Source organism: Anopheles coustani, chromosome 2, assembly GCF_943734705.1.
Source record: "Anopheles coustani chromosome 2, idAnoCousDA_361_x.2, whole genome shotgun sequence".
Classification (NCBI taxonomy): domain Eukaryota; kingdom Metazoa; phylum Arthropoda; class Insecta; order Diptera; family Culicidae; genus Anopheles; species Anopheles coustani.
This window is the reverse complement of record NC_071289.1, coordinates 72,716,309-72,740,616: the sequence shown is the minus strand read 5'-3', so window position 1 is coordinate 72,740,616 and position 24,308 is coordinate 72,716,309. Positions and strand designations below refer to the sequence as shown.

Here is a 24,308-nt window from a genome sequence, read left to right as displayed (position 1 = left end):
GGCCCAGAATAGGGGTTGTTTGCCCCGACGACGGACAACCGGACCGACGAAAGGAAAATGATCTAATGTCTGACATCGCTTCCTCTAGTGCATCGCTTCCTCTAGTGAAGGTATGTTGTTGAGTTTTACTGAACTCGTGCTTGTTAAATAGTTTTTGGGCACTCTCAAATTTTATAAAATCCACCTATCAAAAAGATACTAAATGTAAATTGTCCGTTAATAATTCGTAAGAATTCAGTTTATTCACGCATAGGTTTAATTTATATGAAGGATATAAGTAAGTTCTCACACCGGAATCGCATCCTTATGTTCTCATTTAAACCTCGGAGAAAATATTGTGCAATAAACGATTGCTGTAGGAAGACTAGCTGAAACATTTTCCATGCAGTATATGCACAATGGAAGCTCTCGCACATGTCCAATATTGCGTAGGGCTTTTGCATCCACCTTAGCTCGTTCGTAATTCCCCGTTTGTAGCCACCGGAGCAGAGCTGTCATGAGTAAAATAGATCAGGATCAATAGACATGATTGCTGGCGGTTCCGGAAATCTAAAGGGTGAATCGGAACAGTTTCTTTAAGGAAAGTTGGCTCCAACATTTCCACTACGTTCGCTTTGACTTGCCCTCAAGACATCAAACCACAAACAGAAAATAGAAGAAGATCGTAAATCTTCTGTCAGGTCGGTATCAACGCTCGCAACGTGACCTTATATTGGCCATTCGCCATTTGTATTTCAGTTAGTTTGAACCATGTAAAAAATGGCAGAGAAAGTTTGCAGAAGATGCAGATTAGGTGGTGGGCAGATGTAGCATATTCCTGAAGAAGCTCATAAATTAATGTTTTATTTTTTCATCCTTGCCAGACGCAAAACCAGTTCCTGCTTTTCTGCAGCTTTCATAAAAATAGTGCTACACTTGTTATTTAAATAAGGTAGACACGATGAGTCGGAATTTTTTGCTTATCTTTAACTCATAAGTATAAATGGTTCGCAAGCGATCTGTTGTGGAACAATTTGTTGAAATTCGATTTGGCAAAATGAAAAATTCGAAAATGGTATTAAGTCTCTTTGATATGCGTAACGCAATAAGCAACGCAAAAGGTACTATATTAAAACCTAGGAGTATTTTGTTTTCTATAACTGTTGATAACTAAGTTTGATAACGCTGGGAAATGCTAGAAGGCATCCATCCCAACCGATCTAACCGGGCGATAATGGCGAACGAGATGACGATCCCATGTTGCGTCACTTATCGCCAACAAATCCGAGCATCCCGGCATCTAGTTCTATGGCATCTGCCGCCTTTCCCGGTTCCAAGACGAACGTGTAATCCCTTTGGAAGCGGGACCGGGAACCGTCTGTTTGGCGAGCCAGACGCATCGAAGGCTAAAAATAGGCAACGAGCGCTGGCATCCGACAGCAAAACGCTGGTCGAAATGGGGCAAAGCAGGCAAACCTACATCTTCCCGGTCGAACCCGGTTTGTCTTTCCCCTTTCACTGCACGGCCCATTAGCATGGGGCCGGGAACACCAAAATAGTTACCCAGAGTTTCGTTCGCCCGTTTGTCCCTTTGGCACTGTGTCGTTTCAACGCACCCGAACGTCCCGCTGATTGTGGTAGGTTAAGGTATGATGCTACTTTGGGAAGATTTTCCGACGGACCATTTGCCCCAAGATTTAAATCAGCATGCCGCGTGACCACTCGCCGCCCAGGGGGTAGAAGCGAAATGAATAAAGCATGTTGACGGTTGCGTACAGGACAAATTCGGAAGGCAGATCACCATCCCGAAATGCATCTCCCTCTTTTCCCTTACCCCACATCTCCTTTCCCTGATATTCTTTCTGGTGTTTACGAAGCGCCCAACTCAAACCGCCGCAAACGATCTTCTGCCTTGACACTCTGCGGGAACCGAGGCTTCTGAGCTCAACAGAATTGATCTACGATTCCTAATTTTACGTTGGGATAGGTCAAGTGAAATCTCGCTTCAACTTTAAAAATAAAAGCAGCCTCAGCCGGTGCACTATTTAGTGCGGAATGAGTCAGTTTGGATACGCTTAAGCTTTTGGCTAAGGCTAGTACGTTTATGTTAGATATGGTTAAGCATAAATTTGCTATACAAGCATTGCGTATCAATAAACATAAGCAGTAATAATTTGCCACAATAATAAGACGCTTAAGCTTTTTCTGAACTTTATCACGGGACAAAAAAAAAATCGAATTGTGACGACAAGAGAGTTTGAGGAAACGGAGAAAACTTTATATGGTAGAACTTATCTCGAGTGTTTTATAAAATTGTTGGTGCTTCATATACAGTATCTCTCAATCTTAATTTTAAAGGTCTCCTTAAGAAAACCCTTCTTTGAAAAGTAGTAATATAACCTGTCTTTTGATTTCATCACCATCAAGGTCCAGCCAAAGAAATTTATTACATCTATCATGCCAAAAATAATCGATTGATTGGTACCTTAAACATTTTCCTTGAGTTTCAGATTACAATTTAAGCCATTTTACTTGTTTTATTAAAAATATTAAATAATTTGGAATTTAATTTATTTCAACGGTTTCCGTTCTGTGTGAGCAAGTATATTTCAAATAACTAATTCCGTTCCACTGAATTCATCGGAACCGACTAGGTGCAACCTAGGGTTTCCCACCTCCAGTTCCTTCACTCGACAGGAAAATCTTAAAACGTAAAAGTACGCATCAAATACTCGTCTGCGTTTTGACCAAAATTAGGCTGTTCCTGGGCAACTATTCTTGACTAATTTATCAAAATCGTGTAAATTAGCGCAGGTTTTATCTACGGTGAGTGTTATTTTCTGTTTTTTCAAACCACAGAGGGAAGAAAACTGGTTTTAAAATGTGCTGACGACAAATTGGTCGGAACAAGGCAAGGCGGCCATCTTTGATTTCGAAGTGAAGAAAATAGTGAAAAGTTAAAAAAAATTAATGTCGCGTTAACAAATTACGACTCAACGATCACTGTTTGCTTGCTAGGTACGTTAATCAAACGATTGTCCGCTTCTTTGTAGCCTTCCCTATTCGCGGCCAGCAGTAGTCAAAGTAAAATTCATCAAACTGGATAAAATGTCTCGTTATCGTGAGTGGGACCTGCAGTGCAAGGTTTACGTAGGTAACCTGGGCTCGTCTGCGTCGAAGCACGAGATCGAAAGCGCGTTTGGCAAATACGGCCCATTGCGGAATGTTTGGGTCGCTCGCAATCCACCCGGATTCGCCTTTGTAGAATTTGAGGATAAACGTGATGCCGAAGATGCGGTTCGTTCGCTTGATGGAACGTAAGTGTTGCGTGTGGGAAGGAAAGTTTTAGACAAGCTCCTGATGAAATCCCTGATCCCTTTGTAGACGGTGCTGTGGCACGCGTATCCGCGTTGAGATGTCGTCCGGTAGATCGCGACGGGACGAACGTACCCGCAGACCTCGCCGCTCCTACAGGTAAGTCCACGAAATCAAGGTGACGACGGATATAGAAGCCAACCATTTTTAACCTCCTTTAACGAAAACGTATGTTGCCATAGCAATTAGCAGATTGTCGATACTAAAGATAAATTTAGAGATTACTTAAGTGCACTGCCGGAGAATACAATTCTACGGAATGCGTATGTGTGTGCGTGTGGCTATATGTTTTTCGAGACGATACAGCACGTCCATCTATTAATATTTATTTTGTTTTGAGTTTTGCGTGTGCTTGAGATAGTCTCTGGAAGCGTTTGACTGCGCCAACAAAACAAACAGCTGGTGGTTTTCTTTCGGGCTATGTGAATTTTAACTTATTAGAAAATGAGAAGGGTTCGTTTCGATTTCAAAAGACCTTAAACGATTATCTCAGATGCTCTATAGGCGAAGTCGTTTGTACTCTGTTGTTGGCATACACATTGCCAGTTAAACTCGGAACGGCCAGTCCTGATAATTCGTACGCCAACGTCAAAGCAAACAATCTAACCAATGGTTGATCAAACAAATTTCAGGGCAAACTCTACTATGATACTCCACGACAGCGTCTTCCGCCACAGAACATCATCTTGTTCAAATTTTGCTAGTAGCGCTACTAGTGTTAAGTCTACTACCGCAACCACCACCACCACCACCATCAATTCCACCAATTTTACCACCACCATCACAACTACCACCACCACCACCAAAAATACAGCCACTACTACTTCCACCACAACCACCACCACTTCTGCTACGAGCCCGAGTGCCCGGCGGCGCCTGCAGGTCTACTCTAGACTCGGTTGTTCGTCCTTCGGCGTCCACGTGCGTGCGCGGGTGCTTCTACCTTCTCTACCCTGGCAAGCGCCCCCGACAGCACGGACAGCAGCACTGCGCTTCCTCTTGCGACGGGCTTCAGCAACGGCAGCGGCCATCCGATTCGGCGGCCCCGAGCTCTGCAGTTTGCTTCGTCTTCCTCTTCTACTACTACTACTACTACTACTACTACTCCGACTTCGACTCCAACTCCATCTACTCCATCATCTTCCTCCACAACACTACTCTGCCAGCCAGCCGAGTAGCAGCGGCCGCGCCAGCAGCATCAGCAACGACTCAGCGCGTCTCACCGGGTGTCATCCACCGCTTCTTCCGTGGACATTTCCGTTGGTTCCAACTTGAGAGAGGCGTCACGCTTCGACCAGGACCACTCCACCATCTCCTCCGCCACTATCGGCCTGCCTGCATGTGGCCTCAACAAGCCTCTGCCGTGGCGTGTAGAGCCGAGGACAGGACACACCCGTTCGTTGGTCCATGTTTCGTACTGGCCTTGCGTATCATCGCCGTGCCAACCATCGCCATGCTGCGAGTTCGTCATCCGATGATGTGCTGTGTCCGACGCTGATGGCGTTCGAAGCAGCACTTTCTTCACGATCCACCGGTAGCCGACGACTGCTAGTGTACACACGTCCAAAAAGACTTTGGCACACGATCAATTCTACACACATCCGCCCAGCTGCTGCTGCTGCTGCTGCTGCTGTTGTTGATGCTGCTGCTGCTACTACCGCAACCACCCAACCCTTGGAGAGCCTCCCTTGGAACCAACTAGAACGAACACACTTCAGAGAAGGAGAGGAAGGAAGCTGAAGCTACCGCTGCTTCTTCCTCCATTTTTCCTCCCCTTCTCTGGGCGTTTCGATTTCTCTGTTTTTTTTTCTTTTCTTTTTCTTTGTATCTCTTTCCCAGCGAGATCCTTGAGTTCTTTAGCATAATTCGGCCTGTGTGTAGCATATGTTGATGTGCAAAACTTTAGACGCCGTGTCTCCCCTCCCCTGTTAAAGCAGGTGCTAGCAACCCGAACACATTATTAGCTCATCATCTTAGGCTGACCTTGCACCGCCAACTTTACTCATCAACCGACTACATACCACCTCTACCGCTACTGTACCTTCAACTATTTCCACTACTGCAACCTTCTGCTACCACTGCTACTACTTCTACTACTACCACTACAACCACCACCACCACTACTACCATCGCGAAAAGGGACTTCCCAATCTACCTAAACGCAGCCGTTGGAACTTCACCGTCCACCCATGACCACCGCTCAGCGGGTTGTAACGCCAGCTAAGTAAACTAGCCACCATCTATTTCTTCCGAGACTACTACTACTACTATCGCTTCTTCCGCTACCAAACCTTTTCGTCTCGGGATTGGCACCGGTGGCTAACATCGGCTTCGTCAACCTGAACATGATGACGGGGCTTCCCGACCGCGACCACAAAACCCCGGGGGATTAACAACTTCTTTGGGCAATCTTCGGAGCGCCTCGCCTTTGTTTTGGCACACGTTTCATTCTCCTTCCCAACCGCGCGCCAGCAGCGGAGTCAAGCGCCTCGCCGCTAGCCTTGCAACAAACCTACAAACGACGCGCAACTGTAAGTTAAAGCTTATCAACCACAACCGGTTGCTCCTCATGCTCTCATCCTTGTGCGTAAATAATGATGTATCTTCAGGGTCTCGTAAAATCAGCTCCTCAGCAGAAATAGACCGATCCCTTCGTCTGCAATATCTATTTCTTCCCGTCGACATCATCATCGTCATCACTGACCACCACTACCTAGTGTGTATTGATCTTCATCCTTCATCCTTCATCGCGTTACCTTCTACAAACTCCAACGCCACCATCAAGATCACTCACATCCGATAGGCCATCTATAAAAGCAACACTCGAGAACACACCTCTTGCTTCATCTTCTCCAACTGCCTGTTGTGCGTAGCTTGCGTATGCGCACACGGATGAAAAAACGCTCTTCCTACTTCTCCATCATCGCGCTTCGGCCGGTCATCATCCTGACCCGGAATGGAGCGGGTTGATGAGGGTTCACCGACAGAGCAACGCACGAGCAACTACCCCGAGCGACCCACTTCTTCTTCCTCTTCGTTTGTGTGTGCCGGTTCTGCAAAACTCCAGCGCGAGGAAGCTTTTTTGTGGGACAATTTCCGTACGAAACAATAACAAGCTTCCTTCACCACGAACAACAACACCACAACTACTACCACCACCACCACCACATCCACCATCTAAAATGCTCCACAACGCCCCCCGCGTGCGCTCGCTTTCTTCTCTTCTCATCCCTTCCGTTTCCGGAAAAGGTAGGATGTGTACGTATTATTTTTTTGTTTATAAATTTTTTTTAAGACATTATTTAATCTTTTGGATTTAATCATTGCATTTGCGACCTGTGCGACAATTCCAGGAGCTCTCTCTCTTCATCTCTCTTTTCTTTATCAAACCTTGTTTATTCGTATTAGCTATTCATTCTATTTAATGTTTTCCCTTTGTTTAGTAAATCCTATTTCATTTGTTGTATCCCTGTGCTTACTATTTGCTGTCTTGTAGTTATCCTGCTGTTCTGTTCTACTATGCTCCTGTTTAGCTCGTGTGTTTTGTTATCCTTTCTCAACTCTCTGCATCATTTTTATTTTAAATTCATCTGCCAAAGGTACAGATCCAACAGAACACGACCCCATGACAAGCATCTCTAGACAAATCGCTACCCAACAACACAACGGTTGTCCTTTTGAATTCCGACAAGGACCTGCTACTGATAAATGGGCGATAAAATTAGTAATTAAAAAATCAACAACCCGATAGAATGAAGGCTGTGCGTGTGCGTGAACGTGGTTTCTCAGTTGTGTGGTACTTTACTGAACGATTGTTTGTGCGTGGATGGAATATTGATTCCCATCTCCTGCTTGTAATCCTTACTTAATTCACCTGTCGTGAAAATCGTATCGTGCAGAAGCAATCCAATGGCTTCTCGCTGAAAGCTACTATTTGGCTGCTGCTTGCGGTCAACCAAACGAACACACCGGGCATCATCATAGCAAAAACCCAGCGCACACAACCGTTTGGCTTCTTCAGCAAACATGAACAAGAACGAAATCATCGAACTGAACAATTCGTCCCATCGTCTTCCCGACTTTCTCCAGTGCCGAATGGGGCGGGGAGGTGTGTGTGTGTGGGGTGCACAATGGCGCAAGACTGAAACCGTTGCAGCCGATGATGAATGTGCATCGAGCGGTTTGTGAGAGTAGATTGTTTCTTTCGTTTAGCGTAGACCGATTGACTTTTATTACTCATTGATATTCAATTAATTTGCTGCAACTAAATTAGTTCGCCTTTCCTAGAGTTAATCGGAAATAGTACTAGTTTATGATAAGTTAGGAAAAAAGGGGGTCACTATCACTGACCACGCTGCTACGACATATCCTCAAAAAAAAAAAAAAAACAAACGCTGCGAACGCATTTTGTTTGCCACCGAGAATAATCTTATTTCGTCTTCCAAATCTCCCTTTTCTCCCTCTCCCCCGTATCCTACGCCAACTCCAACCTCATCCAAACGAATTCGTCCCGTGTCCACCGTCCTCTTCATTTCTCTTCTTCTCTCCAACGTAGATCCCGATCGCCCCGTCGCTCCAGGTCGCGCAGCCGCAGCATGAGCCGTGAACGTGATCGCGATCGCCGAAGCCGCAGTGGATCCCGCGATCGCCGCTAAGGCGTAAAGTGTGTGTATGCCGCGGGGGGAGAGAGCGGGTGGAATTGTAGGTGACCAAGGCGGTATACAAGTAAGCAGGGTAGGAAGGAAAAGTGTGGAGCATATTGACATGCGTAACGGTTGGACAAGAAGAACCATTCGTACGTTGTCTTTCATCTATATATATGTATATTTTTTCTTTACTCGCAACTTTTCTTCATTGCATAACAGAATTAGCGAACAGGCGGAGGATTATCAGGAGGGGGATGGAAGGAAGGATAAGCTTAGTACCGATCAACATTTGACCATACAAAGGCAACTCCACGTAGTGTGTAGCAAGGCAGGCAAGAAAAGTGTAGTCGTGGATTAAAAAGTGAGTTAGAAGGGCAGCATGCGAACTCGCCAGGATGTAGTTGACATAGTATTTAGTGTCCCTCTGCAGTAATCGATGGGGCTTCTCTTGCCCGGTGCCGATCGCGCTGCGTTTATGGTTAGTGAACAATTTTTACCTCCCCAAGGATCGGCAGGATCGGTAGGATTGTGAACTTTCACCAGGCGCGGTAGTGTGTGAAAGTGGCGAAGCAAAGGTGTAGGAAAAGGTTTTCTTTTTAATTATTGGAACTGAATTCCCCAAAGTAGGGGGAAGAGCATTTTTTTTTCTTTTAAAAGTTTGTCCACCATTCTTCTCGAAATCACCTACCGCCAACCACCCTCCTCCCCTCGGGACATCCAAGTTTTCTTGCGGAACGCAGTAAATTCTCTACATGGACAGTGTCATCCGTAATCGTATCGTAAGTCGATGGCGCGAACTTGTAACACACTTTCTTCGCGGCACTTGATAAGTATTTCTTCACGGTGTTGTGTGTCCTCTGCAGGACGGACACAAACCAACAACAATGGCGCAGTTCGAGTAGCGTGTTAGTGTGTTGTGCGTGTGCGTGTGTGCGAAACTCCGGAACTAGTTTTCAGTTTACCAGTCGAATTCGTGATGCATTAACACCACACTCCTTTATTATCCTTTTTTTTTTTTTACTTGGAGGAGCAGAAACGAAACAAAACGTAAAAAACTTATTTAGCTGTAGTACCTTAACGTAATGATACTTGATGATAAATAGACGGTACGCGAAGTACAAAAGAATGAACAAGCTGGTCGATTTTTGTTGAAGCAGTCCCCTCCCCACGTTCCGCGTACACTACGATATCACAAAGCTCTTAAGGATTAAGTTTCCGTTCTTCCACAAGGAGGTTTATACGTTGAAAATGTAGGTCTTCCACGACTCTGTAAATTTAGCTTTAATTTTGAAAAGGTTTCTTCTACATATATTTATGAAACGGTTCGTTCGAACCAAGTTTTGTTTTTTCTATCACTGTTAGCATTCATGTTAACTAATGTATTGTTTGCGAACAGGCGTTTGTCCTTTTAACTTGGTTTCCCCTGAGCATGGTACATGCAACCAATATGGAGTCAATTTTAAAGAAAAGATCGCTCAAATTATCCTTAGTTCAATTTTTTACCATGCGCTTTTTTAACGTGTTGAATGTATTGAAGGACTACAACGGTTAAATGGGAACATTGGTGAATGGAGTTGAAATTGCTAAGGGCACACAAAAATAGTACTGTTCCTTAAACACGCTTTTCCGAATCTCAATCTTAACGGCAAGCAGTTAAATTTACCTATAAAACGTACAACCTACAGCTTTCTCCTCCGAACTGTCCTTTCCTTTAAACGTATGGTTCCCGCTCAAAGCACAACAAAGCCGGGAAGCCTTTGGTTTAGTCTTCAGAACATGTTTCTACAACGTTACGTTAGCTTGCAGTTCGTCCTCGATGTAGCCCTGCACACCGGGGATCCGATCCGGAAGCGTATCGCGGTTGGTGTTGATATCATCCATGTCGTCATCGTCCTCGTCCGAGTTATCCGAATCATCACTTTCATCGTTGGCTGCTCGGTTGCAACGAAAGAAGTAGAAGATATTACGGTTAACTATTGCCGTCCGCCACGGAAGTCTACTCGGATTCCCTTACCGTCCTCGTCTTCGGTATCCATATTTTCCATGTGTTCGACAAGGTTTTTACCGATGGGCGTCAAATCGCTTCCGATGAGAGTTATTCGGTTGAGCTACATCGACAGGGAAGGAAGTATTTTGTTTTATTGTGTTTCCGAACTCCAAACTTATCACATCCTTACCCAGTCCTGATGCTCCGTTTCCATCGTGTTCACTTCCGCATCGTCATCGTATGACTCTTCGACGGAAAACCAAAAATCGTATGCCGACGATGGCTGCAAAGGAGGGAAGAAGGGAATCATCACTAGTTCTTGTGCGTTAACTTTGAAAAAAAATAGCCGGCACGGGTTTCTTTGCTAAACCACTTTGTTCCGCTTTCAATTTGTTTACAAACTAGCCGTTCAGCGAACGTTGACAGTTTGACAATAATAGAGCAAAGGTTGGTAAATGCAAAGGTGTTCCTCTAACAACCTTGTATAAATTAAGCTGCATCGCGACAACGTGATACGATTTTAAAATTGTTGTTGCTATCAAACATCGCATGAATTTTTCTATTCGAATTAATTATTTTTAGCACTTCTACGCATGCTTTGGTAAAAGAGTAAATGAGGCCCCGGCCGCCATGTTTTCGATCGTGGCTACACCTCTTGTGGACGTTTAAACTGAATGTACGCAATTGGTGATACATTAATTCGTTAAATTCAACCTACGAGTATTTGAACCGTAGTGTGTACCGTTAATTTCGGCTACGCAATCAACCTAGGGGATCGGTATGAGGGGGGCCCACGGGCCCCCTTATTTCTCAAAACTATAACAAACTCTCTTTTTCGGTAGACCTAGCGCAGTCCGCTCGCTTCGCTCGCTGCGGGCGCGCCGCCGTTTCCAAATCATTTCTTCGGCTAAACTCATTGTTTCATGCTGTCCATCATGTGTGGTATAGCTTACTTACTAGTAACTTAACATGTAAAAGTATATTAACCCGCATTCAACCTCCACTGCGTGATTAGTTTAAACCGTTATGGTGTTTTAAGCGAACCGTTAGCGTTCAAAAATTCGAAACGAATGCATGTGTCGCGCTTTGCATAGCTTCAGGCGCTTAATGTGAACCAGTAGGAAGAGGAGAATCTAGCCCGGGGCCTCATTTACTCTTTTACCCATGCTTTTTTCAAATAACTTTATGAAGAAGTGTTAAATACACATTGTAGAAGGTTCTCAAAGTTTAATTTTAATTTTTGGAAATATAGTTTACTAGCTGCCCAACGAGAAATTTTGGCGTTATTTTGGTATAAAAGAATTCTCTTCACAACTGCCCGCTCTTCTTTTAAAATTCTTTTACCCCTTCTTTTGCAGTAGATAATGCAGTTGCAGATACAAGTCTCGGACACAAGTCTTGGACACTTGTATGGAAAGTGCCGGACTCAAGTCTCGGACACAAATCTTGGACACTTGCATGGAAAGTCTCGAACACAAGTCTTCCATGCAAGTAATTGTATTAAACTTGCATGGAAGTTTTCAAAAAATCGGAAAAATAGCGTGTCCTTTCCATGCAAGTTTTTAAAGAAAACCGCAGATTGTTGTGATTTGTTTAAAAAATTGAAAAACCTAGCAAAATCGGAAAAAATGCGTTCAACTTGAATTCAATTTTATCGAAAAAATCGCAAATTCTTGTTAATGTTTTTTGCGGTGTAATTTTCGTGAAAATTGCATGAAACTTGCATGCAAATTTTGCCCACTATCTTAAGACTTGCATGCAAGTTTTCCCGGAAGTGCTCCAGAAAAAAATGACATTTGACAGCTGTCAAAATTGCAACTTGTATGCAATTAAAAATGCAATTTTTCCGGATGTTTTCTCAGGAGTACTTACGGGAAAACTTGCATACAACTTGTATGCAAGTTTTGGCGGATGTTTTCTCTATAGCACTTCCGGGAATACTTGCATGTAAGTTTTAAGAAAGTGGGCAAGATTTGCATGCAAGTTGCATGCAATATTCACGAAAATTACACCGCAAAAAACACTAACAAGAATTTGCGATTTTTTCGATGAAATTTTATGCAAGTTACACGCATTTTTTCCTATTTTTGAAAAACTTGCATACCAGGGTTTTCAAATTTTTAAACAAAAATCTGCTGTTTTCTATACAAACTTGCATGGAAAGGACACGTAGTTTTTCCGATTTTTTAAAAACTTCCATGCACGATTAATACAAGTACTTGCATGGAAGACTTGTGTCCGAGACTTTCCATACAAGTGTCCAAGACTTGTGTCCGAGACTTGTATTTAAGGGTTTTCATACAAGCTTCCAAGAGTTGAGCCCGGCACTTTCCATACAAGTGTCCAAGACTTGTATCCGAGACTTCCCAAGGAGAACCGTGCTGCACTTTCCTACCAAAAGGGTACATGCCCCGGTGTACAAAAACTTGCATGCAATCACTGAACGCCATACATTAGAATTACTGAACGCCATATAAAGCCTTTCCCATAGTAAATTGAGCCAAAGAAAGCGCGCTACTGTGGCGCCTCTAGTGGCGTCAGCCGGAAACTAATATTTTTAGTAGTATTAGTATCTAGTAACAATGAAGTTGTAAAAGTTTCAGACCTGTACTATTGTTTTTCGCTAAATGCCGTGTAATGGAAATCGAACGACTAAAAATAAATCCGCACAAATAACTGGATCGCCCGTGGCAGATTGACAAGGCGTGTATTAGATCAAATCGTTTTGTTATCCAACTCCACAAAGCTAATTTAAATGAGAAATTATCAACAAAGCAATCAATAAACTGTACATCATAAAACGCAGATAAGACATTTTTGTTTAATTTTTATTATTGAATTTCATATAATTTTTCCTTTATTTTTTCTATCGATTTTCCTCACTGCTTTGTACATAGTCGGATTTTATATATTAAAAGAAAAAGAAGGAAAACATACACGACAACCATAATCTACCCTTCATTCCCTTTTACAACATTTTCTGCCACCGAAACATATGGGTTTTCTTCCGGTGTTTTGTTTCAGTGCATTGCTTGCATTACTCTTGTTTTACACACCGTTTAATGCCGACATATTTAACGTGCTCCTCTTTAAACTTCCTGGCCCGGTAGAATGGAAAATACTTTTATTTGCGTACGACTGACTTTGTGTGTGTAAGAGGGTGTGTGTTTGTGTGTGTGTGAATGTTTTTTTTCCGTTAGTGACACTGAACATCTTATACTAATAATTTTCTGTTTGTTTTTTTTTGTTTAGTTTTATTTTCAGTTTTTTCTTAAAGGAATAAACGTGTTTTACTCCTCAATTTTAATTTTAACCTAACACTTGAATGGTGCATACCGGTTCATTTGGTTTAGTGTGTTTTGTTGTATGTTTCTCCCTTCTCCTGTTCGTGTTTTAAGTTCTTATTCTACTCGTAACTACGAATAATCAAACGGCTGCGGAAAAGTACTCGAAGGGCACTATAGTTTTAAGTACAAAATGACTAGACGAAACCTAACGAAGTGTGCAACACTTAAGGTTTTCTGTTCTTTTACAAAGCTCTCACCGAATGTACCCAAAAATTACGCTCATAATACGGCTACGTACTTGTGTACTATGTGTGGGGAACAGGAAAAAAAAGTGTACGTTGGTGGTTTTCGAACGCGCCCGTTTAAGTTTTCCAATATGTCTCGCTTTGCCTTTTCCTTCATTTGGCTACCACTATTGCTATATGTTGGCTGTTTTTCTTTTGTTTTTTCGTTTTTTGCTTTTGGGTTAGAACTTGGAAAATTCAAAGGCAAAGATAACATCTATCGGATACATTCCATCCACGTTCGGATTCGCACGTTTCTCAACGGAACTAAACTTGTACAAACTGAACATTTTACTAGCGTAACGAATCTGCTTCCCACGTGGCCCTATCCTAGCCACCGGATGTATGGATCTCTAGGCTCCCGTCGGTCATCGATCTATTGGCCGCAATGGTTGTAACTATAATCCCCTTCTAAGTCCCGACTTTATTCCTCCTTGTAGCGGTTGTTTGTTTCGTTTAGTCCTGAACATACTAGAGGGCCTGTCTTTTAAAAGACATAAAATCGACGTGTGATTTTTTACTTTCATTATAAAATTAAACATAACTGTCCCACTGTTTGCCCCCTCTTCTCTGTTTGTACAAATCCGCAAAATTGTGTCAATACTTTCTTCCTCAAACACGCGGTGTCTACACCACCATCCGGTTATTCTGTGGTTCAAAACGGTACTCCTTCGTGACACCTAAACGGTCAGAATCGGCCAGTGTCAGCAGCAGCCCACTGGCCATGCATTCAAACTAGCATCCGAGTGAACATGATTTTATCCAACCCTTTTTATTCCCTTTCTCAACACGATGGTATTTTTTTCAAGGGCCAAGGAAATCTTGGTTCCGTGTTGAGGTTCTTTCGCAGGTGGGTTTATGAGTAAAGTCCTTAATATTTGCCACGTGCTTCAAGTTTGTAGTGTGTAAAGTTCGATTGGGTTTCACCGTCACCAAGATGAGTGTTTTCTTTGCAATTAAAATGTTAATTCTTATAAAGGGAATACATTTCGGCAGAAGAATTTAACAGGAATCGCCTTATCGAATCATTCCTTTCATAGATACTTTATCGAAGAGACTTTTGTTAGAGAGAAAAAAATTCGCATGCATAAAATTTACATTGGAAAGTTCCTCTAGTCGGATCGTCTCTTAACATTGTTGGATTTTTATTTCTTGTGTGTGTGTTTTTCTTTTGTCTACTTCGATAAGGTTTTACCTTTCCGTACAATTCACTTGTAATGAACATTAATTCATTGAATGCTTTTCTCCCTGTTTCCACTCCTAGTCTATGTTTGCTTTACCATTTGGCCTATTTGTAATCGGTTTCCCCGTGTGTTGTGTTGTTAGGTTTGTATTTCTTTCGTTTTTGTTTTCCTAATTACTTTTTCCTAAAACATATCAAAACATAAGAAATAAGGACAAATACGTTACGTTACAAACCACCAATGAACCCCGAGCCGCCCGGCACTAGCTAAAGTGCAATAGTGTTTACTTTCCAGCAGCATTTGTCTTTCCAATCTTGTTTTCATTTTTACTATTTTCTCCGTCGGTTAGTTGTGTTTCTAATTGCCTCCACTTGTTTTGCGTTTTACAGATGCTGTTTTCTCTTCTGCCTAAAATTGTTGTTTTCGCTCGTTAAGAAGGGTAACGATGATATCGTACACAGCTTACAGATAAACAGTTGATTCTGTTTTTTTTACAAAACATTACACCAGACGTATTGTACGTGCGGGAGGAGATGGCGGGAATTCGCTTGCGATTCTCATTCTTTAACTTTTTCTTGTTTTGTTTGCTTGTTTCCATTATCTATTGTATATGTTTTGAGCTACCATTTTTGCCGTTCTGGAGTTTGACCGAAAAACTATGCGACGAGGTGCCTGCGCTATGCTAGTAAATGTTAAAGGTGGGAAGAGGTTACCACTGTCTGATGGCCTTTTAATTGTGCGCCCCCCGCGGATCCCCGTGTGGCAATCGAGTTTGGCGATTTAATTTTTTTTCATTCCATCTCGGTGTCTAAATGCATCTTCTTGATGCATGTTTTTATTTTATTACTCGTTTTTTTTAAGTATTTGCGGAGCAACGTCTTGATTGTGAAATAAACTGTTCAGATGGGTGTTTAGCAAATGGTTTTTGTTTGTTTGTTTGTAAAAGGAAGGATTGTTTGTGCAAAGGTGGTTAGATTGATATGTTCATTAGAACAGAACAGAAAAAAAAACACTGAGGGAAAACGGAAGAAACGTGCATCTTCATGGATCACTTGACGAAGATCCGGGTAGCCCCCCGGATGGTGATTGAGTTGTGCTGAGGTTAGCTTTAAACGACTTTTCTTGCCGTAGTTTTGTTTTTTTTTGTGGGAAAGTCATTGCTTCGAAGGTGCGTGTTGGGAAATAGTTTTGGCATACCGATCCTTCCATTTAACCTGCTTTAGAATTAAAAACTATCAACTGGCGGCCAAAGGGTAGAGAAGGACCAGGGAGCTGTTCATCCCGCGTGTGGTCACGTGGACACCATTGGATCGGATTGTTCGTGGTTTGAAACGGGTGTGCAACGGATCGGTCGAGACTTTGATGCCGCCGCCGGCTCGGATGTCGTGCTAGGGCCGTGCTGTCGCCACTCCGTCCACCGGCTGGGCACCGTCGTCGTCGTCGTCGTCGTCATTGGCTCGTCGTGCGTCGTCGTACGGGGAAAGCTTCACTACTTGTCTAGATATCACGAAAGTTCCTGCGAATACTGAGTCTCGAGCGTTGGGCGGCGGGCGGTGGCCCGTGCCAGTACCGAGCCGGGCCCGGTTCGCAGCGGACCGGCCGGACCGGTGGGTGGACCGCTCACCCCCGGAACGCCTCCTGCCGATGACGCCGCCACCACCGCAGCCGACGGTGGCCCCGGGCTGCCGTACGCCGAGCCGTACAGTTGCGCGCACGAGTCCTTGATGAGTTCCTGGGTTTCGCGCAGCTGCCGCTGGACCTGAGGCGCCAACCGTTGCACGGCGATGGCGGGTGGGAAGCGAGGCTCGGCCAGCCCGGCCATCGTCAGGGGGCCTCCGATGGCGCCGCTGGTGCTGCCTCCGGCCGCACTTCCTCCCCCACCGGGACCGCCGCCCGAGCCACCGCCTGCCGAGGCCACCGCCACCGAAGCCGACGCTAGCGAGGCTGCCACCGAGGACGATACGTTCGAGATTCCTGCCGGCGGCTGTGGCTGAGGTTGGGATTGCATTTGTTGCTGTTGCTGTTGCTAGAAGAGACAGAAGAGAGAGAGGAAGAAAATCGAGCATTAAATCGCATTTTCAACCATAACCAGCCCGAAGCGAGGAAAAATATTCAATCGTCAGCATTGCATATTGATTGCGGATGCAAGCGTTCCGTTTTTTCGATCCATTCATACTATTCCAGGGGAAGGTAAACTTTTATTTTTCTTCCATTAAATCACTTTTTTTTCTCAAAAAACATGTTTATTTTTTATTTTTTTTAATTACATTTAGTTTAGAAAGCATTTATTGAGATAAAGATGGCATCAAGGCATTGTGGGCGATGTTCGTTGGAAGAAATGAATTTGTTAACTAAAATTGTCTAAACTAAACAGTGCTTCAATTTGTCAATACAAAATGAACCTAAATGATAACAGTTGATATTTGCATCTCCTCAATCGCTCCCGAGCTATGAATAATTATCGAGTATACTCAGTAACTTTGGAGGTTTAACTACTTTTTTTAACCAAACTCCTTTTGAAATAATTGGGGTTTCATTTCATTTCAAATCCTCAATTACAAATGCCACCAAAAAAAATACCGGTTCTACGGGAAACCCAGAATTTCTATCACCTTAAAAACGGTCCGCTTCCCCCTTTTTTCGTTAAATGAGTAAAAAATGTCTGAACGATATGTAGAAGCATCCCAAAGGAAGAGTGAAAGAACTTTTTCGTAAACGAAAGCAGGTAAGCAATGGATGCTGTTCGTTACGAAAGTGAAAAGAAAGGACAAACAAACTTTTGGAACTTAAAAAAGAAGGAGCAAAGAAAGCACACAAAAAAAACACATCATTTATGAATGATCGACTCGTCTGGAACGGCGGACAGCAGGAAGCGATAGGAACATCTGGTGCCATAACCCCGACCGAACCGAAGTGCGTGCCTGGTTGCGTTCGGCTTCCCGGAATGCCATGTCCTTGCTCTGCTTGCCACATCCTGTGCCAGCCTCCGGCAATGGCAGACGACCTCGTGTCGAGGGCCCGTGTCCTTAAAGCTTGCGAGATGATTGTTTTACAACCGGGTTCGTCCGATGGATCGGTTCGTCTGGATTTATCTTTTTCCTTCCTCCTTGTCCCTCCTTCTCTCGCCCTCGGGGTGCGAACGAGATCACAGCGTTTTTCTGGATTTCCCACACGAGCCGCAGGTTCCTCGAGGATTGCTTTCTCTGCTTGCTTGTTTTTTTTTTAGTTGTATTTTCCACTACCTCACATTCCGCTGGCGAGTGATCTTCGCGAGGATCAATGCGAGAAGCAGGTGGTGTTGGTGTGTCTTTTGGTTTGCCACGATCCCATCGCCAGAACGTTTATGCCCAGTATCCTGCCAACGCTGGCACCGAGCGGTTCGCGATGAGTCTGTGCTCCAACATCAAGTTCCACGGGTATTTGATCGTGGTGTTTTCGGCGCTGCTCACCACAACCGTGCTGATCAGTTCCACCATCCTGAAGCTGATGTACCGTGAGACGGAGGAAGTCAACGTTCCGCCGGATTGTAAGACGATTGCTTTACCAACGACAGTGTTTTCTGTGTAGCATAAAATGTTTCCTTTGACATTTTAAGGAGCTTGAAAAGAACTCCTCCGTAGTGTTATCGATTTATTAAAGCATTTTATTGGGTATGGATAGTGTGTGTTTATTGTTTTAGACAAACTGTTTGACAAGCAAAGTGTTATTTTGCTGCCAAACTTGGTCTTTGCTTAAGAAAACATTAAGATGCGTACATAAAAAGGTTTTTATTAGAGTTGTGTAAATCAGTATCAGATTCATGAATCTGAATGATTCTTGCCTTTTAGGGTTTCATGAATCTTTCGTTTCGAACGATTATTTAAGCTTTGAAGATTCGAATCCGCAAAGATTCGTGAATTTATCTGAATGAATCTTAGCTGAAACATTCATATGAATGAATCATGTGAAAAGATTCATATGAATTGATCTTGTCAAAAGATTCATTAAACACAACACTAGTTTTTATTATTAACCATTATAGTTGGCATTAGAAACGGATTTTTTTTTCAAAAACTTACATACATTTGCACCAAACTCAATTAAATAAGCATCCAAATAGTCATATAATATTCAAAAATTTAAACTTAACTTATTTCTTCTTATTATTAAGAGTTTTTTCGTCAATTGTTTTTATATTATACAACGTTTCTCAAATTTAAGTAATTATTTCTTTCTATGCTTTCAATGTCTTTACGCAGTGCGTGATCTTGTAGACTACGGATGGTTCGATTTCACCGGAGATATTGTGCACCTGGTAGCGATTTGTGTTCTTTGCTACGGCATAAGAAAGGTTTGTTCCGCACCCGTTCACAAGACTCGATTCTCGTACTGGATCTTCATATCCTTCCCTTGTTTTCTTATTTCGTCCGACAGGAGAATCGCTTCTGCCTCATGCCGTTCCTGGTGTCGATCGTGTTCGACTGGATTGCGTACCTCATAGCGAACACCCGCGGCGGATCGGCCCTCCCCTACCAGGTGTGGCTTGTAACCACCGGTCAGTTTCTCCATCCCTGAACCGTCAACCGTACCGTTTGGTTTTTTAATCTCATCCGATCTTTTCCCACTCCAGCCATGTTCCTGTACGTGTTCGTCACACTCATCGGCCTGTACCGGCTGTTCCAAATCAAAGCGAACGAAGGTGCCAACCGATCGGAGGAATTCAACAAAACGATCTGCCTGTGACGAGGACGGCGTATAAGAGGCTCTTTGTCGGACGCGGCAGCAAGCTGGTGTGATAGTGGACGGAAAACTTTCCACCGCCGTTGGTATTATCAAAAATACCGAATGAGTTGTCTATGGCGGGGTTCTTGTGTGAGAGTTGTGTAATCTAGGTTTAATTGTTTGTTTTCTACCTACGAGGTCAGTTTTATGGCTATTTTTTGTGAGATTATTTTTTGTGTAGTCAAATAAAAAAAATTGTAAACCAACGAGAGGATTTGTGATTAACCAAACGTTTCTTGTCAAGATGGTAATCGGCGTTCCCAAAGTTCCATCAAGCGAAGCGTCTGCACCAATTTTTTTTCACGTACGTGCCTTCCTATGTTAATATTTCTAGCTAATAATTCCATCCCATTTGTGGAGAGAAAAAAAACGTCGCGCAACCTAGTATGAACTTTGCGTTCTCAACTCCAAAAAGTAATCAACCGTTTTGGACCGACTCGCACCAGGAGTGCGCAAATTGAACAGCTCTGGTGCCTTCTTTAATCATTCGGTCTCGCACTAAATAAAAGAAATAAACGTCATCTACGTCCAGTGCAGATAACGCATTAGAAATTTGACGGAAAAAAGAAACGCGGTATGCACAGCTCATCCATTATCACCGCACTTCGACTCGAGCAAGAAATGTTACAGATTCCGAGAGAGACCCGATTTTCGATGACATTCCACCGTACAAACTCGAACGCGACGGAAGTGATTGATCGTGGAGCAAACTAGTTCCAACCAGGAAGTGTCCCAGTGAGCGGAACATACCACACCCAAATGGCCAAACAACGAACGTGCTGCGGATGGCTCTGGAGTCCCCGGTTCCACGGCGTGCTGGTGGGTCTGTTGACCCTGGTCAACTCCATTTCCGCCATCACCGCCTCGGTGTACCTTCGGTTGAAGTTCCAGGACTTTCAGAAGGTTCCGGAAAACTGTGAGTGCAATTCAACGGTTCCAAACAGTGTTACTCGTGGACGGTTACTAATCGATGGCGTTGTCAATATTCTCCTCTACCAGTGTCCCTTTACTATCGGTACGCCACGATCGACATCATCTTCGTGGTGATCGTGCTGCTAGTCGTTAGTGCGTACTTTATTGGAATTTTCACGGTAAGATCCCTTTTGGTTGGACATACAAACGCTCGCTAATTTACGCTCCCCAAAATACAGGTGAACGAGTATTACACCGTGCCATTCATTATTCTGCTCCTGCTCGACTTTATGGGCTACGTAGCGACGCAGCTGGCCACCACGATGAGCAGTGACACGCCGGAACTGTTCCGCGGGAAAACGATGGGCACACTAAGTGATATTGGTATGTGGCAGGCACTGAACGCTTTGTCAATCATGATGAACTGATAATCCTATTCATTCGCCTTTTTTGTTTTAGCTCTGTACGGTTACATGTTCCTGACAGTATTCTTTCTCTTCCGTTCGCTGCAACGAGATCGGCGCATGCAGGAGGAACGATTGCTCGGCTACCGCAGCTTAAGCAGCAGCTCCGAGCAGATCATGATGTGATGGTGCGTGTCTGTGTGTAGCTTATTTGTCGAGCTTTGGCTATGTTTGTTTTATTTAAATATATATTTTTATGTTGGCTATTCATTGATAATATAAATATGACCGGAATGTAAAAACAGATAGAAGCTTTAATGAGTTTCGTTTATTACTGAAACCACATGCGCATACTTTTTTTTACATATCTTTAAGAAAAGAAAAAAGGTAAGAAAGGCCAACAATAGGGATCAATATAATTATTCCTTAATGATTCGTTCTTGATTGAAGTGAAATTTATTCTAAATTTTTTAAATATAAACTAGACAACCATTACATTGAATAAACTTGTCTTGGGTAATATTTCGGCTTGCGAAGTTATTTCACCCATTTTCACAACCATTGTTATTCCCTCCCGATAGTTCTTTACACTGCAAAACGAATGAAGTAATAAATGTGTTTACTACGCTTCATTAAACCGTAAAACAAATCTGAAAATCTTTAATAATGGTTAAGTTCACTTCAATAAAAAAAATATATATATATATAAATTTCTATGGAAAAGGTAATGGTAGAAAAGCTTTCTTTGGTAACATTGCCACAGCACTTCAAAGCTCAGAATCTGCCACAGGCTCCGTAGTTCAGATAGTGACATCCAGAGGGTGTTATGAAACGTACAGCCAAATGCACTCTAAGCAGAGAATCGTGAAAAGCAACGAGCCGTTTTCAAATTTATCGAAAATGCGAAACCAAAACATCATTTATTTGCATCAAGCAAATGCTTCTAGTATAGCAATATGGAAAAAAAGAAAAATAAAACACAAAATTTGACCAATTTCAAGTTTTCAGAGAGTTTTCAGTAAACTCTCATTTGGCGTCTTTCAGGTTTGTGACCACGCCGTTCACAAATCTGCTCGGTTCAAGTCTTAAAACTTCGGAGAAAGATGATCATTAGTGTAATGTTGTATTTCGTGTATGAGAGAACAGCGTTAAGTTACTCCAGTGCACCCAAAGAGAAGCTATCTTCCATTTGAAGGAGACTTTCTCAAGGATTGATCAAGCACCAGACATGCTCGGTCAGTACATTCACTGAGGCACTCTCATTGTTATGTTTGCGCTATCAGTGGCCCAGTGAAATAATATAAAACGATTCATTCATTGTGCATTGGCGCATTTTGGCTCGTATTTTTTTTCTTTTGTAGAGATTCTTCAACAGAATGTTTCCCATTTTAAACCAGGTGTTGGCACAACCCGAGGACGCGATTATAATATTGATACTTATTCTTTGAATTTTATACTTTTACACCATAAAACTGTTTTTGTATTTTATGTTTTTTTGTTTGTTTTATACCTGAAATAAGTACTCTACTCATAAAACTCTTATTAAACTCTACTTATTATTGCAATAACTCAGCTTCTGAATGTTTTGAACATTGCGACCCATATTTTGTTACGTCATGGTGTAGACAATGTAATTGCTTGAATAGTTATTGTCGATGCAAATTAGAGTAAAACTACGATCGAAAAAGTCTAGTAAAAGTATACAAGATTGACATCATGGTCATGGTATTGAAATAATAATTATTATTATTCTTATCATTATCACAAGTTTTCTTAGCATGGCAACGGCGATAAGCGTAGCCTAAATTTCAACTGCAACACACAGTAGTTACCAATGATGCACATTGCATTAGAATAATGTCCTTCGCCAATACTGGAACGCATTTTCTCAGTGCTGATAAATCTCACGATCAGTTCACGCTCGGAAGCCACTGCGAATGGATGTGAATTCGTAACACTTGTGCATACAATAGTAATCCAACTAGACGATAATGGCGTTTGCCACAGGAGAACTAGATTTTTCTAAGAATATTCGAACACACGCTTACTTCGTTGCTGCTATAGAGTTAATACTCTCTGTGCTTGGCATAATTGGCAGTTTTTTTCATGACGACCTGGGGTGTAAGTGCCTACAACCTTCAACACCCTTTTGGGATCTATCAATATCGATGTGTACCTCAACCCATTTCTCCATCACTTATTCGTTTATAATCCACAGTTAGTAGAATACAAATAATTTTTGGTGCGCTCCTCTTTGCACTGTTTGCGTATGTGTATTGGATTGGCTTCCATAAGGTACGTATCACCGTCTTGTGCTCTTTTTTATAAGTTCATTGAAGCACATGTTCTTTTCTCTTGCTCTTATCGTACAATAGAGAAATCCATGGTGTCTTGTTGCATTTTTATTATTTAAAATGCTGCTATGTATAAGTGGAGTGTATAATGTGTTCGGCCATATCATTAGTCTGAATGTCCAGGCTACTATTGGAACGCTACTCGTGTTAGGTAAGCTGCAGCTTTTTATCATCATTAAGATCAACCCATTTCTAACATTAAAACCTTTTTTCTCGTTTTGTTCTGTTCCGAAACAGTGATAGTGGTGTACGAGTGGCTAGTGGTGATTCAATTGATACAATCGATACGGAGTGGTTCTTTGGCGAAATCGGAATTCGCCGTTGCCGATGGTTGTGAAATGCCGAATCCATAAAACTATGATAGCAACTGAAAGTCAAATAAGAAAAAGTATGTTGTATTTATGACGAGTGATCACAACTGTAAATGCATGTTACAAGTATGGCAACTCTTTTCAAATAAACTGTAAAATGAACAACTGACGGTTTTCTTCGATAAAAATAAGTCAGCTGGCTGTCTTATTCCATTCATCTTGCCCCCATTCCGGCTGACCTCATTCGAACCAGTCACTCCAGCTATTTTAGCCCACTGCACTAGTCTAGTATTTTAGACACCATTGCAAACGGATTCTCCTATGTGGAGGAAGGCTTCTTTTTGCCTTTTGGTTGGGATTCGATCCCACGTGTATGATAGAACAGCGTTAAGTATCTCCACTGCAACCGAAGAGAAGCTATTTTCTATTTGAAGTACAATTTCTCAAGAGATGATCAAGCACCAGACATGCTAGGTCAGTACATTCACTGAGGCACTCTCATTGTTATGTTTGCGCTATCAGTGGCCCTCCAGCGATTACTAGAAGCCTACGCTAATGTGTGTATAAACATTCAAAGCGATTAAGAACGTCACCACCACAATGTGTAAAAGTTAATGGAAATTTGGGATACGAAAGCTAGCCGGTCAAAATATGGCCTGACAAAAAAGGGGTGTGGTATTTCTTATTATTCAAAGGAAGAAGCAGCTCATCATGTGAAATATTGTAAAATCCCAAATTCGTATTTTGGCTCGTATTTTTTCTTTTGTGGAGATTCTTCAACATTCTACGAATCTCATTTTAAACCAGGGGTTGGCACATGTTTC

At 42.6% G+C, this 24,308-nt stretch overlaps 5 protein-coding genes across 8 annotated transcripts in view; 3 read left to right on the top strand and 2 right to left on the bottom strand.

Annotated features, from left to right (window-relative positions):
* Nucleotides 1–2,670: 2,670 nt before the first annotated feature.
* On the top strand, nucleotides 2,671–9,126 carry LOC131267654 (RNA-binding protein 1). Its single transcript, XM_058270583.1, has 4 exons — nucleotides 2,671–2,805; nucleotides 3,033–3,296; nucleotides 3,364–3,453; nucleotides 7,910–9,126. Exons 2-4 carry the CDS (start codon nucleotides 3,088–3,090, stop codon nucleotides 8,007–8,009), a joined length of 399 nt encoding a protein of 132 aa, XP_058126566.1. The 5' UTR covers nucleotides 2,671–2,805; nucleotides 3,033–3,087; the 3' UTR covers nucleotides 8,010–9,126.
* A 186-nt stretch (nucleotides 9,127–9,312) lies between these two features.
* On the bottom strand, nucleotides 9,313–10,386 carry LOC131267655 (anaphase-promoting complex subunit 15). The gene is made up of 3 exons (XM_058270584.1): nucleotides 10,178–10,386; nucleotides 10,015–10,108; nucleotides 9,313–9,931 (listed from the first exon to the last, which is right to left on the bottom strand). Exons 1-3 carry the CDS (start codon nucleotides 10,295–10,297, stop codon nucleotides 9,783–9,785), a joined length of 363 nt encoding a protein of 120 aa, XP_058126567.1. The 5' UTR covers nucleotides 10,298–10,386; the 3' UTR covers nucleotides 9,313–9,782.
* A 3,975-nt stretch (nucleotides 10,387–14,361) lies between these two features.
* LOC131267415 (putative uncharacterized protein DDB_G0271606) overlaps nucleotides 14,362–24,308 on the bottom strand; it is a 75,983-nt gene continuing 66,036 nt past the window's right edge. For all 4 annotated transcript variants that reach the window (XM_058270291.1, XM_058270290.1, XM_058270289.1 and 1 more), the window contains one exon: nucleotides 14,362–16,768. In XM_058270291.1, the coding sequence (XP_058126274.1) occupies nucleotides 16,247–16,768 (522 nt within the window). In that variant the 3' untranslated portion in view covers nucleotides 14,362–16,246. The remainder of the gene's footprint in view (nucleotides 16,769–24,308) is intronic.
* On the top strand, nucleotides 18,127–19,464 carry LOC131267421 (uncharacterized). Its single transcript, XM_058270298.1, has 4 exons — nucleotides 18,127–18,268; nucleotides 18,981–19,072; nucleotides 19,156–19,276; nucleotides 19,352–19,464. Exons 1-4 carry the CDS (start codon nucleotides 18,127–18,129, stop codon nucleotides 19,462–19,464), a joined length of 468 nt encoding a protein of 155 aa, XP_058126281.1.
* On the top strand, nucleotides 20,263–21,005 carry LOC131267420 (uncharacterized). Its single transcript, XM_058270296.1, has 4 exons — nucleotides 20,263–20,419; nucleotides 20,503–20,594; nucleotides 20,655–20,799; nucleotides 20,875–21,005. The coding sequence occupies exons 1-4, from the start codon at nucleotides 20,263–20,265 to the stop codon at nucleotides 21,003–21,005; spliced, it is 525 nt and encodes a 174-aa protein (XP_058126279.1).

What these genes read in the sequence shown, in the direction of transcription:
- LOC131267421 (XM_058270298.1), top strand. Translation starts at nt 18,127, where the DNA reads ATGAGTCTGTGCTCCAACATCAAGTTCCACGGGTATTTGATCGTGGTG. An exon ending in TTTGCTACGGCATAAGAAAG is followed by an intron (nt 19,073 to 19,155) that starts GTTTGTTCCGCA and finishes TTCGTCCGACAG; the next exon opens with GAGAATCGCTTCTGCCTCAT. An exon ending in GGTGTGGCTTGTAACCACCG is followed by an intron (nt 19,277 to 19,351) that starts GTCAGTTTCTCC and finishes TTCCCACTCCAG; the next exon opens with CCATGTTCCTGTACGTGTTC.
- LOC131267654 (XM_058270583.1), top strand. Translation starts at nt 3,088, where the DNA reads ATGTCTCGTTATCGTGAGTGGGACCTGCAGTGCAAGGTTTACGTAGGT. An exon ending in GTTCGTTCGCTTGATGGAAC is followed by an intron (nt 3,297 to 3,363) that starts GTAAGTGTTGCG and finishes ATCCCTTTGTAG; the next exon opens with ACGGTGCTGTGGCACGCGTA. An exon ending in AGACCTCGCCGCTCCTACAG is followed by an intron (nt 3,454 to 7,909) that starts GTAAGTCCACGA and finishes TCTCCAACGTAG; the next exon opens with ATCCCGATCGCCCCGTCGCT.
- LOC131267420 (XM_058270296.1), top strand. Translation starts at nt 20,263, where the DNA reads ATGGCCAAACAACGAACGTGCTGCGGATGGCTCTGGAGTCCCCGGTTC. An exon ending in ACTTTATTGGAATTTTCACG is followed by an intron (nt 20,595 to 20,654) that starts GTAAGATCCCTT and finishes CCCAAAATACAG; the next exon opens with GTGAACGAGTATTACACCGT. An exon ending in GGGCACACTAAGTGATATTG is followed by an intron (nt 20,800 to 20,874) that starts GTATGTGGCAGG and finishes TTTTTGTTTTAG; the next exon opens with CTCTGTACGGTTACATGTTC.
- LOC131267655 (XM_058270584.1), bottom strand. Translation starts at nt 10,297, where the DNA reads ATGATTCCCTTCTTCCCTCCTTTGCAGCCATCGTCGGCATACGATTTT. An exon ending in AAACGGAGCATCAGGACTGG is followed by an intron (nt 10,109 to 10,177) that starts GTAAGGATGTGA and finishes CTGTCGATGTAG; the next exon opens with CTCAACCGAATAACTCTCAT. An exon ending in GGATACCGAAGACGAGGACG is followed by an intron (nt 9,932 to 10,014) that starts GTAAGGGAATCC and finishes GCAACCGAGCAG; the next exon opens with CCAACGATGAAAGTGATGAT.